Source organism: Eucyclogobius newberryi, unplaced genomic scaffold, assembly GCF_026437365.1.
Source record: "Eucyclogobius newberryi isolate DKJ021-1_F unplaced genomic scaffold, fEucNew1.0.hap1 SCAF_6, whole genome shotgun sequence".
NCBI lineage: Eukaryota > Metazoa > Chordata > Actinopteri > Gobiiformes > Gobiidae > Eucyclogobius > Eucyclogobius newberryi.
In genome coordinates, this window is record NW_027316278.1 from 3,024,488 (window position 1) to 3,041,522 (window position 17,035).

Here is a 17,035-nt window from a genome sequence, read left to right on the forward strand (position 1 = left end):
TAGACGCATCTGAGAAGATGCACAGTTCTTTCTTTACAGCAGTAGAAGGTGAAATGTCTGTGTACACTCTGGGAATCGACAGCTTTGACAATTCTTTGAGTGAGTTTTTCCAGAAAGTCCAAGTTTCTTGCATTTCTGAAGGCAATGGTGCATCCCAGTCTCCGTTCTCAACAGTGAGTTCCCTTAGAATCCACTTTCCCTGTATAGTGACTGGCGCTACAAAGCCTAAAGGATCGTAAAGGCTGTTAATTGTTGATAAAACACCTCGCCTAGTGAAGGATTTCATCTCATCTGAAGTATTGAAGGTGAAACAGTCTTTTTTTATGTCCCAAAGAAGGCCGAGACTACGTTGAATGGGGACAGAATCGGCTTCAAAGTCTAAATCTTTTAGGTCTTTAGCATGGTCTTGGGACGGGAAAGCTTCCAAGACTTCTTTTCTATTGGTTGCAATTTTGTGCAGTCTCAGGTTTGATTTTGAAAGTGTGTCTCGTGTTCTTTGCAAAAGAGACACAGCTTTTTCAACAGTAGGCAAAGATTTAAGTCCATCATCTACGTAGAAGTCCCGTGTGACAAACTGCTGAACATCTGGATCACATCCACAGCGTAGAACGGACTGATGCAAGCCATACATGGCAACCGCTGGAGAAGGGCTGTTCCCGAAAACGTGAACAGTCATTCGGTATTCTGTAATGTCTTTGGAAAGGTCATTGTCACGGAACCACAAAAAACGCAAGTAGTTCCTGTCCTCCAGACGAACGTTGAAGCAATAAAACATTTGCTCAATGTCTGCGGTAAACGCAACAGCATCTTTCCTAAAGCGCATGAGGACTCCAAGTAGTGAGTTGTTAAGGTCTGGCCCTGTTAACAACACGTCATTCAAAGACACGCCTTCATGTTTGGCACTGCTATCAAAGACTACCCTAATCTGTTTGGGCTTCCTTGGGTGATAAACGCCAAATAGTGGCAAATACCAACATTCTTCTTCATCTTCCAAAGGAGGAGCTATTTCTGCATGTCCATTTTGAAATACTTTGTCCATAAAGTTTATGAAATGCTCTTTCATTTCTTCCTTTCTTTCAAAATTGCGGACAAGTGACATTAAGCGTTTCAGTGCTTGCGGCCTGTTGTTTGGTAGTTTCTGACGTTGAGATTTGAATGGCAAAGGCGCTGTCCAAGTACCATTTTTGTCCTTTGTAAGTCCTTCCTCCATTGTTTTTAGAAATGCCTTGTCCTGAATGGAGGGCGCAATGTAATTGTCAAGTTTGGTTTGTTTGAACAAATTACATCCTAAGTGGTCGGGTTCACATGTGGTGTTGTCACCGAGCTGAGTGCTGACACTGAAAGGAATTTGGATGTCACAATGCTTTTCTTTAACATGGTATACATTTGGGCATGGCTCAAACACTGTGGGACGACCTTTCTCAGTGGCATTGGTGAAAAGAGTGTTTACTGCCAAGGTTTTGTGGACATCACCTAAACACACGTTTCCTACTATGACCCATCCCAGGTCAAGTTTTTGCGCATAGGGTGCATTGTGAGGGCCACTTATCTGTTTGCGGACTTTGTGTACTCGTACTACGTCCCGTCCAAGGAGCATTAGTATATGAGCGTTAGAGTCCAAGTCAGGGATAAGATGAGCTACAGGTTTGAGGTGGGCGTGATGCATGGCCGCACTTGGAGTAGGAATCTCACATCTGTCATTTGGGATGTTTTTGCATTCAATGAGGCTAGGCAGTGGGATTTGGACTGTGCCATCTAAAGCTTCCACTATGTAACCAGTAGCTCTCCTACCCATAGCCTCTTTAACACCTGCACATGTTCTAAGTGAATAGGGAGAACTAGGACCACAGTCATTAAACAACTCAAAAAACTCTGGGCGGACTAGTGATCTGTTACTCTGTTCATCATGAATGGCGTAGAGTGGTACTGCTTTGTCTGGACAGCCTACAGGGTAAACTTTTACGAGACAAATTTTAGAGCATGATCTACCTGCCTCACTCTCACCACAAACCTGAGTACATTTTGTCATTATCTCCTCAGGCAGTGCGTTACCTGGCTCCCCGCCGTGCTCTGATGCCGGCTCTGAGTTTAGCTCTGGTTCTGTCTGCCATGGGGCTAGGCCAGGGTGAAGTGCAGCACAATGTTTTTCATTGCCACACTCGGAACACTGGAGTCTGACTTTACAGTCTTTGGCTATATGCTTGGATGAGGCGCAGCATCTGAAGCAAATATTGTTTTCTTTTATAAATGTTTTTCTCTCGTCAAGAGGTTTCATGCGAAAGGTTCTACATTTTGTTAAAGGATGAGCCTTTTTGTGTAGTGGACAGAGTTTCTCACTGTCTGTTTTTTTGTACGCATGGGTTTGTAAATCTGGATTGAAGCCCGTGCCTACATCAGTTTTGTGCACTGATATTTCTTTTTGTCTGTTTGCTTTCCAAGGGGGTTTGTCTGGTTTGGGAGCAGCATCTGTGTATGAGCTGAACTGAAAGCTAGGGTCATTCCTAGCATTGGCCTCTTGAGCGACAAAGTTCACAAAAACCCTGAATGGTGGATAAGTGACACAGTTTTGACGTTTGTATGTTGTTCCAACTGTTATCCATCTTTCCTGTAAGTTAAAAGGAAGCTTTTGGATGATAGGATTTACACCTCTGGCTGTGTCTAGATATGAGAGGCCAACAAGGTCTCCTTCAGCTTTAGCACTCTCGATTTCCATTAGTAGGTCGCTGAACTTTCTTAGTTTCACATAGTCTTTAGATGTGATTTTTGGAAATGAATCTACTCTTTTGAAAAGGGCATCTTCAATCGCCTCAGCTGAGCCGTAACATTGTTCAAGTCTATCCCAAATCATCTCAAGACCTGCTTCAGGATTGTTTATGTGTATGGCTCTGATTTGCTCCACATGTTCAGCGGATTCTTTGCCAAGCCATTTTAACATCAAGTCCATTTCCTCACTAGCTGTCAAGTCCAACCCTCTGATAGCACTGTTGAAAGAGCGCTTCCACGCTCTAAAGTTTTGGGGCTTATCATTAAACTGGAGAAGTCCTGTTGCAACTATTTCCCTGCGCGCAAAGTACCTGATAAAGTCAGTTGCATTACTGTCCCTCTCTTGGGGAGGATTGAAATGTGTTGGTGCTGACACCTTGTGGGTCCAGTTGGTAATGCCAGGTTTAAAAGGATGGGAAAAGGCACTAGCTGGAACATACTGGGAATAGTTGCCATTTGGAAAAGAAGCATGTGGAGTTAGATAGTTGTTGTTATCCTCTCCTCTAGGTTGTAACAACGCATTGCTAATGTGCTCCTGCTTGAGTTGCATTTGTGCATCATTGTTTTGTAATGGTTCAAAAGTGCAACCTTCACCCTTGTTCATAAGTGTGGCTTGGTCCTTGACATACTGTTCTGTGCGCTCGGCTTTTTCGGACCGAGTTGGATGGCTTTGAGCGTCTAACTGTGAAGCAGCGGCTGCCTCTAATGCTTCTGCTTCTGCTATGGCTGAGGCTAAATCTTTTTCCTGCCGTAATAGCTCAATAGATGCTTCGAGTTTAGCTTTTTCTAATTTCAAACTCATCTCTTTTTCTGCAAAGTTGAGACGGGCCTTTGCTGCCTCAGCTTTTGCTCTTGCCTTGGCAGCTGCAGACCCTGTTGATCCGGCTTCAGACCGGGTTTTATAGGATACAGACTTGTTGGATGGCGCCTTGGCGGATGTTGCGTTGCATGGCGTGCTGTCCGATGATGAAGCCTGGGTGGATGGAGCTTTGTCGGCCATAGTTGCGTTGACAAAGTGACGATTGCTGGAACACTGCTGAATGCCTTGCTGCTTGAGGCGTAGTAGTGGTCAGCGTAGATTCACTCTTGTCGCAGGGGGATGACCGCAGAATCTTCTGCCTGGATGTTGCCGTTTTACTGTGCTGTTTAGCCGGTTTAACTCCTCTCTCACATCAAAGACTCTGCAGACACGTTGTCTTTTAGCAGGTTTAATGATATTCGAAAAGGTAAAACTGAAAATAGACATATTTAAAATCAAAACATGTCCATTACAATACATATAAATAATAAACAAATCCACATATATGTATACAAAGCAGACTAGATGACGCAATATTGATGGCTACGTTGTTAGCGTGTAATTAACATATTGCAGAGATGGAACAGTCAAATTCAATACTGAACACTGGCTTATAGAAAATAACATAAATGCAGCTGTTGTGCACGCGTACAACATTACATACCGGCAATGCAACCTCAAAATAAAGAAATCTGCGATCTCCAAAAGCAGCCAAAGCTGCGTGCGGCCGTGCCTGGTGCCTTCATGGCTCGCTGTTACTTCCGGTTAAATAAAGTTTTGTTTTAAACATGTGCTCTACCTGCGACATTTAAAAGTATCCACTAGATGGCGGCATAAGAAAACAAATGCAATGAAATTAAAGCATAGATCAAATTATGCACTTTTAAACTAAAAACACAACATTAATGCATAACAGAACAGTTTGTTTTACACACAGACGCTTCTAACCAAGGACTAGGCGCTGTATTGTATCAGAGGCAAAATGGAAAACTCCGTGTAATAGCTTATGGATCAAGAACCCTAACTGCAGCAGAGAAAAACTATAACTTACACTCAGGCAAGCTAGAATTCTTGGCTCTAAAATGGGCAATCACAGACAAGTTTCGTGATTACTTGTACTATGCACCATTCTTCACAGTGTATAGTGATAATAATCCGCTTACTTATGTACTGTCAACCGCTAAATTGAATGCAACAGGAAGCCGATGGGTTGCAGAACTTGCCGATTTCCATTTTTCTGTGAAGTATCGCCCAGGCAGAGAGAACATAGATGCGGACAGTTTATCTAGGATGCCTTTAGATATGGAGACTTACATGGAGGCATGTTCAAAAGAAATGTCATATGATGCTGTGAGTGCAGCTACACAGGCAGTCGACCATCAGAGTGAGGCTAGTGCCGCCTGGTCTATGGGTATTTCAGCAAAATGTGCTACAGTGTCAATGAGTGTGCCTATAGCTCCACTTACTGTTGGACAGATCAAACAAGATCAAGAGACTGATCCCATTGTTGGACATATCATTAGACTTAAACTAGCAGAAACAAAACCGTCAGGGTCAGAACTCAAACAGCTTAGTCCACATATTTTGTGTTTCCTGAGAGAGTGGGATAAGCTACAGTTTAATGACAGAGGTGTTTTGTACAGAAAAACAACAAACAGAACACAACTGGTTCTCCCTGAAAAACACAGGTCAATGGTGTTAAAAGAACTTCATGATGAGATGGGCCATCATGGTGTTGAAAGGACTATTTCTTTGGTACGGGACCGTTTTTACTGGCCCTTCATGCAAAAAGACATTGAGGATTATGTTTTGAGGAAATGTGTGTGCCTTAAAACAAAAAGACCCAGTCGTGAAACTAGAGCTCCGCTCACTAATATAGTCACAACGCAGCCTTTTGAACTTGTTTCTGTTGACTTTTTACACTTGGACAAATGTAAGGGTGGTTATGAGTACATTCTTGTTGTTGTTGACCATTTTACGCGTTTTGCCCAGGCTTATGCCACCACGTCCAAGTCTGGTAAAACCGCTGCAGACAAAATCTTTAATGACTATGCTTTAAAGTTTGGGTTTCCACTGAGGCTTCACCATGATCAGGGTGGTGAATTTGAGAACCATCTTTTTGCCCAATTGAAAGAGTACTGTGGGGTTGCTGGCTCTAGGACAACTCCTTACCATCCCCAGGGTAATGGCCAGGCCGAGAGGTTCAACCGGACTTTGATTCAGATGTTAAAGACGCTCACAGAGAAACAAAAGAGCAATTGGAAGGACTCACTAAACAAACTGATCTATGCCTACAACTGTACTAAAAGTGAGGTGACAGGGTTTTCTCCCTTCTATTTACTTTATGGACGATCACCACGGTTACCAGTGGACATGTTGTTTAGTTTAACCCCAAACCAAGACCAGAGTGACTGTGATCATCAGAGTTACATGTTCAAGTGGAAACAGGGTATGAAAGATGCTTATGAGGTCACATGAGAGAATACAAACAAAGCTGCTGTTAGGAGCAAGAGACTGTATGACAACAAACTGAGGTATTCTACTCTGTTACCTGGAGATCGAGTTTTAGTTAGGAATTTGACTCCACGCGGGGGTCCAGGCAAATTGAGAAGTCACTGGGAAGACGTTGTGCATACAGTGGTTCGTCAAGTAAACAAGGACATTCCTGTTTATGAACTGAAACCTGAGAGAGGAAAGGGCAGGTCCAGAACATTACATCGTAATCTCCTTTTGCCATGTGACCACTTGCCGTTAGAGACATCATTACAATCAAAAAGGAAGACAACTGCAAGACAATCCGAGACAACACCAGAAAGTATCCAGTCAGAAGAGGATGATGATGAGGAAGATGAGTATTATCTAGTGCCACACTATCCAAATACTCAAGAGGGGACCACAGAATTGTCTCATGACAATAACCAGCCTGCAGATGCACTGCCAGAGCACGAGCCGGAAGCTGAAGAAGAATGTCATCTGCCTGAAGTTGTCTTGGTGGAAGCTCCACCTGAGGAGGAACCTCAACTACTACCTTCTCCTACCCACAGTGATACTGATGAAGAGATTCAGCGACCAAGAAGAGAACACAGGAAACCAAAGATATTCACCTATGATAGACTTGGTACACCAACTTGTCACAACATTATGACATTTCCTTTTCGTGCAGAGCAGAATATGCCATGGTTGTACGGTGTACATCCTTATTGTTTTCAAGAGTTTTATGGACAATGTTAATACATTGATTGGTTTAATTACCTAGAGTTTGGGTTGATGTGTCTACATTTTACTCATATTGATTTTGGGTTTATTCTTCATTATTGAATTGAGACTGTAATTGGTTATTCTTCAGGTACAGGCTGTGATTCGCCACAAGTACTGTGTTTTTGTTTTCTTAATATACCAGGTATATAAACAATGGCACCTTATGTGAGATGGACACTGTAAAAGACTTGATTTTCTGTTCAAACAAAATATTGGAATTGGGAGTATGCACTTGATTGAAATTCTGATATTGGTTATGATTGTGGTATGTGCCCATTCATTTTTTGTTCAGATGCTTATGTTGGGGACAACATCTATTTTGAGGGGGAGTATGTGACAGGTTAAAAAGCGAGTCACAGATTTGAAATTTGTCATAAGACACTATTTTCACCTTTAAGTTAATTATTGTGGTCAAGACTGTGTTCAGTACAAAAAGTGTAAATGATAAAAATGTACATATGACCTGTTAAAATGTTTATTTCTATTGGCTGGCGGAAATGTGTAATATGCGCCTGCGCAAAGTTTTCAGTGTTCTTTCCTGAAATAAAACGGAAGAGTAAAGACGTGATCGTCTCTGTCTTTCACTTTTCCCATTCAAAAAGCACCACGTACCTCTCCCAAACTGTCGGAGCAGAGGGCGCAACACAATGATCTCAAAGAGCTGCTCTTGAAGAAGCACTGTTATCACAGATTATGGCTCAGTAAAAAGTTGTTGCAAAAAAGTGTCCTTCACTTGAGTTTTTATCTTGCCGTTTCACAGCAAATCTTAAGAAGGGGAAAGAATTACGAGGGAGAGAGACTTAAGTCCTGATGATGAGCAAAACAGCAAGGCCAGTTATGTCGCCCAGATTTGGTGTTACCGAGACCCCACTCTGCGGGGTTCTCTAAGCGGAAGAAGATGGAAGGATGAAGAGATTAAAGTTGGCTTCTTTGGTTGTCTCGAGATTAGATAAGGTCAGAGGGTCTAGCCCTCTGCGTCTCTCTACTATGTTACTATGCAACATCTATTCATTGTTGTTCCCATTCCACCATCAAACCAGCTAAATACAGTTAACAATACTAGGAATTAATTTTATCTTTCTTTTACACTTTCCTTTTCATGGTCTTTATCACTGACTTTTTCCACCTTGTCTTCCTTTTCTTTGATCTTTTCTTCCTGCTCCTCCAGTTTTCTTCTCATATGTTTAATCATGTCCATCTTAGCCTCGAACAACATCTCAGTAGAGAAGCAGCTCCCCTCGTTCTCCTTCACCTTCTCATCGATCATGATCATCAGCTCTTTCACCTGAGTGAGTTTGTCTGTGCCACAGTTATTATTAAACACATGGTATTTGTTCCCACACTTTAAGATCAACTCCTTCACAAAGTCGTTACAGTAACTTTTGATGTACTCTTCAATCGTTATGTCACCATTCACCAACTTATCTCCATGTGTAAAAAGGATTATTGTATATTTTTCAGAATTTTTGCCAAATGTTTCTTTGATTAGTTTGAATGTTTTATTTTCTTCTGGTGTGAATCTTCCGATCTGCAACACCCACAGAAAGACGTGAGGTCCAGGAGCCAGCAGAGCGACGCATCTCAGCATTTCCTCATTGACCTCGTCACTGGACATGGTCGTATCAAACAGACCTGGAGTGTCCACCACATACACCGTTCTTCCATCTACTTCAGCCTGTGCTTTTTCACAGACTTTAGTGATTGAGTTTTGACTTGGTTTTGTTTTAAACACTCTTGTCCCCAGGATGGTTTTTCCTGAAGAGCTTTTTCCATTGCCAGTTCTCCCAATTACAGCAATCCTCAAAGAGTTGGGACTCTGTGGATTATCTGATGAAAATAAAACATGACAGTTACAAAAGTAAAGTGCACATGTAGGAAGAGTGAAGGTTAATGAAAATGAATAATGGTTTTCATGATTCTTACATGTTTCTTTGCTTTCTTCCTCCTCAGAGGGCTCAGGGTTCAGATCTTTGTTCTCTTTCAATATGTCACTGACTCTGGAGAACAGCTCTTTACGTTTAAATTCTGTCACATCACATATTTCAGTGTAATCCATCCTCAGACATCTGTACCTACATCTGCTGATCGTGTCCCTTATATGTGGCTCACTCATGTATTTCTCCCTGGACTCTGGTGTCTCTGCTCGTGGTCTGAACATCAGCACCAGTGAACGGTGGAAGACCTGCTCACTGAAGCTCTCCAGGACTGACTCTTGTCTGGTTCTGTGTTGCTCAGTGAAGTCTTCAGGCTGTAGAACCAGCAGGAACACATGAGGACCAGGGGAACTCAGAACTTTAATCTCTTTTATAAACTGATCATGCTCTGTTGGGGAGATGTTGTTGAGTCTGTCTGGAGAGTTGATCACAGTCAGAGGTTTGTCCTTAAATGTTCCACAGACTTTTACACATTTATCATGTCGACGGAGCAGATCGAACTCTTGTTTTCCCAAAAGGAGTTCTCCCACTGAGACCTTCAGACTCCAGTGGTTCCCCAGAAGAACCAGCCTCAGCTCAGACACTGGAGAGAGAAACATGATTTAGACGACGTCACAGATAAATTTATTAAAATACATTTTCTGTTCATGTTTCATTGACTCAGATTTACATTTGTTAAAGTTTGAGTTCATTTGTTTTAAGAAGTTTTGTTTTTCTGTTGTGAATCATGGGATGTGTTTATATTTTATCCTCCTGTTTATTATTTATGGTTTTCACTGTCACTGATCATTTTGCTGCTGCTTCTTTGAAAACATTACTTTCTTTTTGTGATACATTTTGAGCTTTGTTCAAGCTCAAAATAGAATATTTATTGATTTATTCATGAATTAAAACTGGTTCTCAATCGATCTATTTTGTTTTTGTTGTTGTTGTTGTTGTTATTTGTCTCGTGAAAAATAAAATTGTTAAAAAGATAATGATGTTTATTAACAATCGTGTGAAGGAACATGTCATCAGAGTTAAAGGAGACCTTCAGGGTTGAAGGAGACCTTCAGGATTAAAGGAGACCTTCAGGGTTAAAGGAGACCTCCAGGATTAAAGGAGACCTCCAGGATTAAAGGAGACCTTCAGGATTAAAGGAGACCTCCAGGATTAAAGGAGACCTCCAGGATTAAAGGAGACCTCCAGGATTAAAGGAGACCTCCAGTCTTAAAGGAGACCTTCAGGGTTAAAGGAGACCTCCAGGATTAAAGGAGACCTCCAGTCTTAAAGGAGACCTTCAGGGTTAAAGGAGACCTCCAGTCTTAAAGGAGACCTTCAGGGTTAAAGGAGACCTCCAGTCTTAAAGGAGACCTTCAGGGTTAAAGGAGACCTCCAGTCTTAAAGGAGACCTTCAGGGTTAAAGGAGACCTCCAGGATTAAAGGAGACCTCCAGGATTAAAGGAGACCGCCAGACTTAAAGGAGACCTCCAGGATTAAAGGAGACCTCCAGTCTTAAAGGAGACCTTCAGGGTTAAAGGAGACCTCCAGTCTTAAAGGAGACCTTCAGGGTTAAAGGAGACCTCTGTAACCCAGGTGAAAAACGCAGATCTTATCTCTCTCTCCCTCTCGCTTGCGCGATCTTCGCATTCTCTCTTGTTACGTTGCGTCATCATGCTGTTGCGCCTTGCGCCAGCCGGTCACGTGGCGTTGCGTCGCCAATCGGCTGCAAATAAATGGGAAATAATGTTGCGGCTCGGGACACGCCGGTCGGGGAATTCGGGTTGTTGTTCTAGGATAAATGGTCACGGATCTTCCTAATTTCATTGTGTCGGTTTGATTTACTAAATGCACTTACTGTCCGCATCGTATGAGTCGACTACTGGGCCCAGATCGTCTTATTTAGATTGAATGTTAACGTCAAAACTGGTGAGTGCGCTGCTTAGCTTAGCCGCACCCATTGGTTTGAATGGGCTGGTTAGCATCATCTTTAATGCCTATTTCCTCAAATATTACATTATCAAACTGAGTGAAATTTCTCTCATTGTTACTTAAATATGAACATTATTTATTGATAATTGATTGAGTGTTTGTAAATGTATCTGGAAGCACTTTAAGGTCCAACTTAATGATTGTTTGTTCTATTCGAAGCACCTCATGCACTTTGCTCTTGATTGATATTCATTCAATTTTAAATACATGACTGAACCTGATGAGCTATTTTACTCATCTAATGTTATTCATTATATGATAAATGGTTCTCTTTGATAATTTACAATATTTAACACTGATATTGATGATTGAAACTAGTTTGTATTTATCTTTCGATGTGCACATGATTATTTATTTGGTTCTGTTATTGCACAGGCCAGATTGGATGACGAGCTAGGAACTGATCCAGACTGATCTTTTAGGAACCTAAAGCTTCACTTCAAGCCCGGACGTTTCCTCAAGAACTCCACCTGCTCGTGTCGGGCCGGTCGGAGGCTCTTGTAGACCCCCTTTAAACTTCCCAAGAACATTGCACTGCTGCTTGTGGTTTTACAGACATATATACACTGCCTTTCCTCGTTCCACTTAAGTGATGAATGGCCATTCTTATGTATGTTCATATGTTTGTCTTCTCAATATATGGTACCTGCAAACTTAATTACTGTCTCCTACTTACTCTTACTCTGTTCCGAGAGCCGCATCTAGAATTCTTCTGAACTAGCCCAATAACAATTATAATCATCATTAAGGCATTGTTACCTGTGTTTATCCACTTTAAACACTATCTTAAGTGACACACATGCTACACCTCCCGGGTTAAAGGAGACCTCCAGGGTTAAAGGAGACCTCCAGGGTTAAAGGAGACCTCCAGAGTTAAAGGAGACCTCCAGGGTTAAAGGAGACCTCCCGGGTTAAAGGAGACCTCCCGGGTTAAAGGAGACCTCCAGGGTTAAAGGAGACCTCCAGGGTTAAAGGAGACCTCCAGAGTTAAAGGAGACCTCCAGAGTTAAAGGAGACCTCCAGGGTTAAAGGAGACCTCCAGAGTTAAAGGAGACCTCCAGGGTTAAAGGAGACCTCCAGGGTTAAAGGAGACCTCCAGGGTTAAAGGAGACCTCCAGGGTTAAAGGAGACCTCCCGGGTTAAAGGAGACCTCCCGGGTTAAAGGAGACCTCCAGGGTTAAAGGATACCTCCCGGGTTAAAGGAGACCTCCAGAGTTAAAGGAGACCTCCCGGGTTAAAGGAGACCTCCCGGGTTAAAGGAGACCTCCCGGGTTAAAGGAGACCTCCCGGGTTAAAGGAGACCTCCCGGGTTAAAGGAGACCTCCAGAGTTAAAGGAGACCTCCCGGGTTAAAGGAGACCTCCCGGGTTAAAGGAGACCTCCAGGGTTAAAGGAGACCTCCAGGGTTAAAGGAGACCTCCAGGGTTAAAGACAAACACATATTTTTTGCTCCAGATATCCCATACGAGGTTCTTCAACAACGGCAAAGGTTCCACCACATCTGTGAGGAGCTCAGGAGGAGAAAACTGAGACACGGGTTCTCTTTCCCTGCTCCTCAGAACACCGGGAGAGGCAGAGGTGCTCCTCAGAACACCAGGAGGAGCAGAGGTGCTCCTCAAAACACCAGGAGAAGCAGAGGTGCTCCTCAGAACACCAGGAGAAGCAGAGGTGCTCCTCAGAACACCAGGAGAAGCAGAGGTGCTCCTCAAAACACCAGGAGAAGCAGAGGTGCTCCTCAGAACACCAGGAGAAGCAGAGGTGCTCCTCAGAACACCAGGAGAAGCAGAGGTGCTCCTCAGAACACCGGGAGAAGCAGAGGCGATCCTCAGAACACCAGGAGAAGCAGAGGTGCTCCTCAAAACACCGGGAGAAGCAGAGGTGCTCCTCAGAACACCAGGAGAAGCAGAGGTACTCCTCAGAACACCAGGAGAAGCAGAGGTGCTCCTCAGAACACCAGGAGAAGCAGAGGTACTCCTCAGAACACCAGGAGAAGCAGAGGTGCTCCTCAGAACACCAGGAGAAGCAGAGGTGCTCCTCAAAACACCGGGAGAAGCAGAGGTGCTCCTCAGAACACCAGGAGAAGCAGAACAGAGAAGAATCTGTAAAAGACAAATGTTATGAACCTGAGATCAGGATTGTGTCCAACAATAAAACAAAGAAGATTGTTGTATTAAGTGTTTTTGTCATGAATCTACCATTTTATTTATGGTACTAATGATAAGAATAGAATAAAACAAATAAAATGCTTCATATACACATGTATTATTGATTATTATAATGTTTCACTGTAAATTACACTTTTTAGTTCTGTATTCATAAAAAGCAAGTAACACTTAATATCAGACACAAACTATGGGGAACTATTAATAAAGTTAATACCTTGATACCTTGAAAAATATTATGTTTTTTGTTGAAGTTAATTTCATTTTGTCAAACACAAAGATTTGCATTTCATTTTCAAGTCTTCAGGACAATGTCGATGTTCAGTGTCGGCAAAGTTTAAGAATAACCTTGAATCTTACCCTCTGCTGCAGTTGCCATGACGATTGTGCCTGAAAGACGAATCCCGTGGCCATGGAAAAGATGTCAGTGTTTGAGAAGGTCAGATCATCCACATCGAGCAGAGAAAACATCTGCAGAGAATGTTTCAGAAGAATTGAAACTATGTGAATGTGAGACCAAAGATAAAGGTCCAACATATATTAGAGCGTGGGACACTTTTTCTGTGGAGACTTTTTTTGGACGGACAGAATGTAAAATGTGTTTAAAAGATGTTAAATGTTTTAGTAACGTTCTGGATTCTAGTTTCAGGACAGAGACTGAGCTGACGTTTTCTGTCAGACTGAACACTGATACTTCACAGTTTAAACGTCTCATTCCTTTCATCCAGTCTGATCACATTCTTAGGCAACGCTCCAGACCTCAAGAATCAAGAAGCAGATCGTTACAAAGTTAAACGACTCATTTAAACTATCACTAAAATACTCGTGTTTAAGACGTACTTTTGAAGAATCTGTTTTTAAAAACTCCAGTAAAGGTTTTGTCTTTCACTCAAGTCCAAAAGTGTTTTTCAGATTTACAAACTAAACATTGGCTTTAGTTTGTACCAAGAGCATAACTTTACACACAGCATCAAAAGTACATCAAAAGTACATCAAAAGTACATCGAAAGTACATCAAAAGTACATCGAAAGTACATCAAAAGTACATCAAAAGTACATCAAAAGTACATCGAATGTACATCAAAAGTACATCAAAAGTACATCGAAAGTACATCAAAAGTACATCAAAAGTACATCGAAAGTACATCGAAAGTACATCAAAAGTACATCAAAAGTACATCGAAAGTACATCAAAAGTACATCAAAAGTACATCAAAAGTACATCGAAAGTACATCAAAAGTACATCAAAAGTACATCAAAAGTACATCGAATGTACATCAAAAGTACATCAAAAGTACATCGAAAGTACATCAAAAGTACATCAAAAGTACATCAAAAGTACATCGAAAGTACATCAAAAGTACATCGAAAGTACATCAAAAGTACATCAAAAGTACATCAAAAGTACATCGAAAGTACATCAAAAGTACATCGAAAGTACATCAAAAGTACATCAAAAGTACATCAAAAGTACATCGAAAGTACATCAAAAGTACATCGAAAGTACATCAAAAGTACATCAAAAGTACATCAAAAGTACATCGAAAGTACATCAAAAGTACATCAAAAGTACATCGAAAGTACATCAAAAGTACATCAAAAGTACATCAAAAGTACATCGAAAGTACATCAAAAGTACATCAAAAGTACATCAAAAGTACATCGAAAGTACATCAAAAGTACATCAAAAGTACATCAAAAGTACATCGAAAGTACATCAAAAGTACATCGAAAGTACATCAAAAGTACATCGAAAGTACATCGAAAGTACATCAAAAGTACATCGAAAGTACATCAAAAGTACATCGAAAGTACATCGAAAGTACATCAAAAGTACATCAAAAGTACATCAAAAGTACATCGAAAGTACATCGAAAGTACATCGAAAGTACATCAAAAGTACATCAAAAGTACATCAAAAGTACATCAAAAGTACATCAAAAGTACATCGAAAGTACATCAAAAGTACATCGAAAGTACATCAAAAGTACATCAAAAGTACATCAAAAGTACATCGAAAGTACATCAAAAGTACATCGAAAGTACATCAAAAGTACATCAAAAGTACATCAAAAGTACATCGAAAGTACATCAAAAGTACATCGAAAGTACATCAAAAGTACATCAAAAGTACATCAAAAGTACATCGAAAGTACATCAAAAGTACATCGAAAGTACATCAAAAGTACATCAAAAGTACATCAAAAGTACATCGAAAGTACATCAAAAGTACATCAAAAGTACATCGAAAGTACATCAAAAGTACATAAGTAATACAAGTACATAAGTAAATAAAACACATTTAGTATTTGACTGAAAACAACTCACATTATTAACAACGTCAAGTGTTTGTCTCATTAAAAGACAAAATCCAATAAAGAACAATTTAATATTCCATAAGGGGCTTTAATGTTCAGAACATCAAATAAAATGTATCATAGTCACATTTCTTGTCTTAAATCCTCCTAAAAGCGTAAATGTGTCATTAAAAGGCTGTAAAACTTACCGAGCTCCGTGACACATGAAGTGAAAGTCTCTTGATCTCGTTTGCCTCAAATGTCTCGAGGAACAGGAAGAGGCATCAGGCAAAATGTGTGACACCAGAGGGCGCTGTTCTCCTGCATAATTAGACCTGAGTGGTCCTCACGTTCACTTTAAACTCTTTACAAAGTTTAATCTGAACGTCCAGACATGAAAGATACACATTTTATTACAGATTTGAATTATAATTTGGTCGGCTTTTCAGAGATTGTGGATTGATGATGATTGTGGAGACTTTTAGAGGATTTTAAAAAGCTCCAGATCGACAGAGAAGTGGATTTATGTCACTAAACAAACTGTCAAACCGACCGTAAAGGAAGCTAAAAAATGTGCTTTAATTAGTGTTTTCATTTGAGAAAGATTTAACCACGTGTCATAACGATCTTTGGCCGTTCTAATAATGATGTATCTGTTAATTAAACAAGAGAAACGAGCACAAAAGCTTTTTACAAACACTTTTACATAATGAGCCTCTGTCCATTAATGGTTTGACGGCTCAGTAAAGGTCACATGTCCAGGGTTTATACTAAAGTGTATTTGTGACGACATCAGGCGGTGAAAGTGACTCAGATCCATCACGTTTAGGGCACAGCTGTATTTCTCTCACACTATATTATTCTTCCACAGATTTTTAGAATTCAATTCAAAATGCTCAGACATCAATTTATTTCATTTATTTTAAAATAACTTGTGCTAGAAACACATTTACTCCTGTTTAAAGACATGTTCTCACTGCACTGACTGTTATGTGAATATTTAAGCATCGTTACGGTTCACGTTGACTTATTACACTTGTTATTAACAATTATTACAAAGACCAAATAAACTCATTTATTTTTCATTACAATTGTATCACGACACGTTACTTATAAACGCACTGTTGCTAAAGACACAACTCTCACATTGAACAAAGCCGCCTAAAATATCAAGCAAACTGAAATACTTCATAAAGCAAAAACAAAATGCAGAGTTAGATTTGTACTAAATATATAAAAGTGGCACAAAGGTCAAAGTCATAGATTCATGTGAAGTTATTTAGAACATGTTTGCAGTGAGTTTACTCTGGACAGTGTGACATGTAAAGTCTGTGCTGCATGTTTCTGACCCAAAGACCACAACTCCCACTATGAACACAGGTCAACACAGCATTTTATGCTGATATTTATTCACTGCCACAACTTCCTGTTTTAAGGTGTTTATTTTGAACACTTTTACCTATTCAGAAGATTTAATATTTGGTTTAAGAATGTTAATCACTATGACAACGGTCCAACCAACTTTCCCAGTTGTTTTTGCTTTTTCCAGTCTCTTCTGCAGTGATGAAGGTGATGAAGGTGATGAAGGTGATGAAGGTGATGACGGTGATGAAGGTGATGAAGGTGATGAAGGTGATGACGGTGATGACGGTGATGACGGTGATGACGGTGATGAAGGTGATGAAGGTGATGAAGGTGATGACGGTGATGACGGTGATGAAGGTGATGAAGGTGATGAAGGTGATGACGGTGATGAAGGTGATGACGGTGATGACGGTGATGACGGTGATGACGGTGATGAAGGTGATGAAGGTGATGACGGTGATGAAGGTGATGAAGGTGATGACGGTG

The 17,035-nt window shown here is 40.9% G+C and overlaps 1 protein-coding gene and 1 long non-coding RNA gene across 2 annotated transcripts; both read right to left on the reverse strand.

Annotated features, from left to right (window-relative positions):
* Positions 1-4,033: 4,033 nt before the first annotated feature.
* Positions 4,034-10,015, reverse strand: LOC140347090 (GTPase IMAP family member 8-like). Its single transcript, XM_072433428.1, has 2 exons — positions 8,744-10,015; positions 4,034-8,647 (listed from the first exon to the last, which is right to left on the reverse strand). Exons 1-2 carry the CDS (start codon positions 9,351-9,353, stop codon positions 7,893-7,895), a joined length of 1,365 nt encoding a protein of 454 aa, XP_072289529.1. The 5' UTR covers positions 9,354-10,015; the 3' UTR covers positions 4,034-7,892.
* A 2,696-nt stretch (positions 10,016-12,711) lies between these two features.
* Positions 12,712-15,433, reverse strand: LOC140347105 (uncharacterized). The gene is made up of 3 exons (XR_011924353.1): positions 15,394-15,433; positions 13,247-13,357; positions 12,712-12,823 (listed from the first exon to the last, which is right to left on the reverse strand). It is a non-coding gene; the product is annotated as an uncharacterized lncRNA (long non-coding RNA).
* Positions 15,434-17,035: the final 1,602 nt, after the last annotated feature.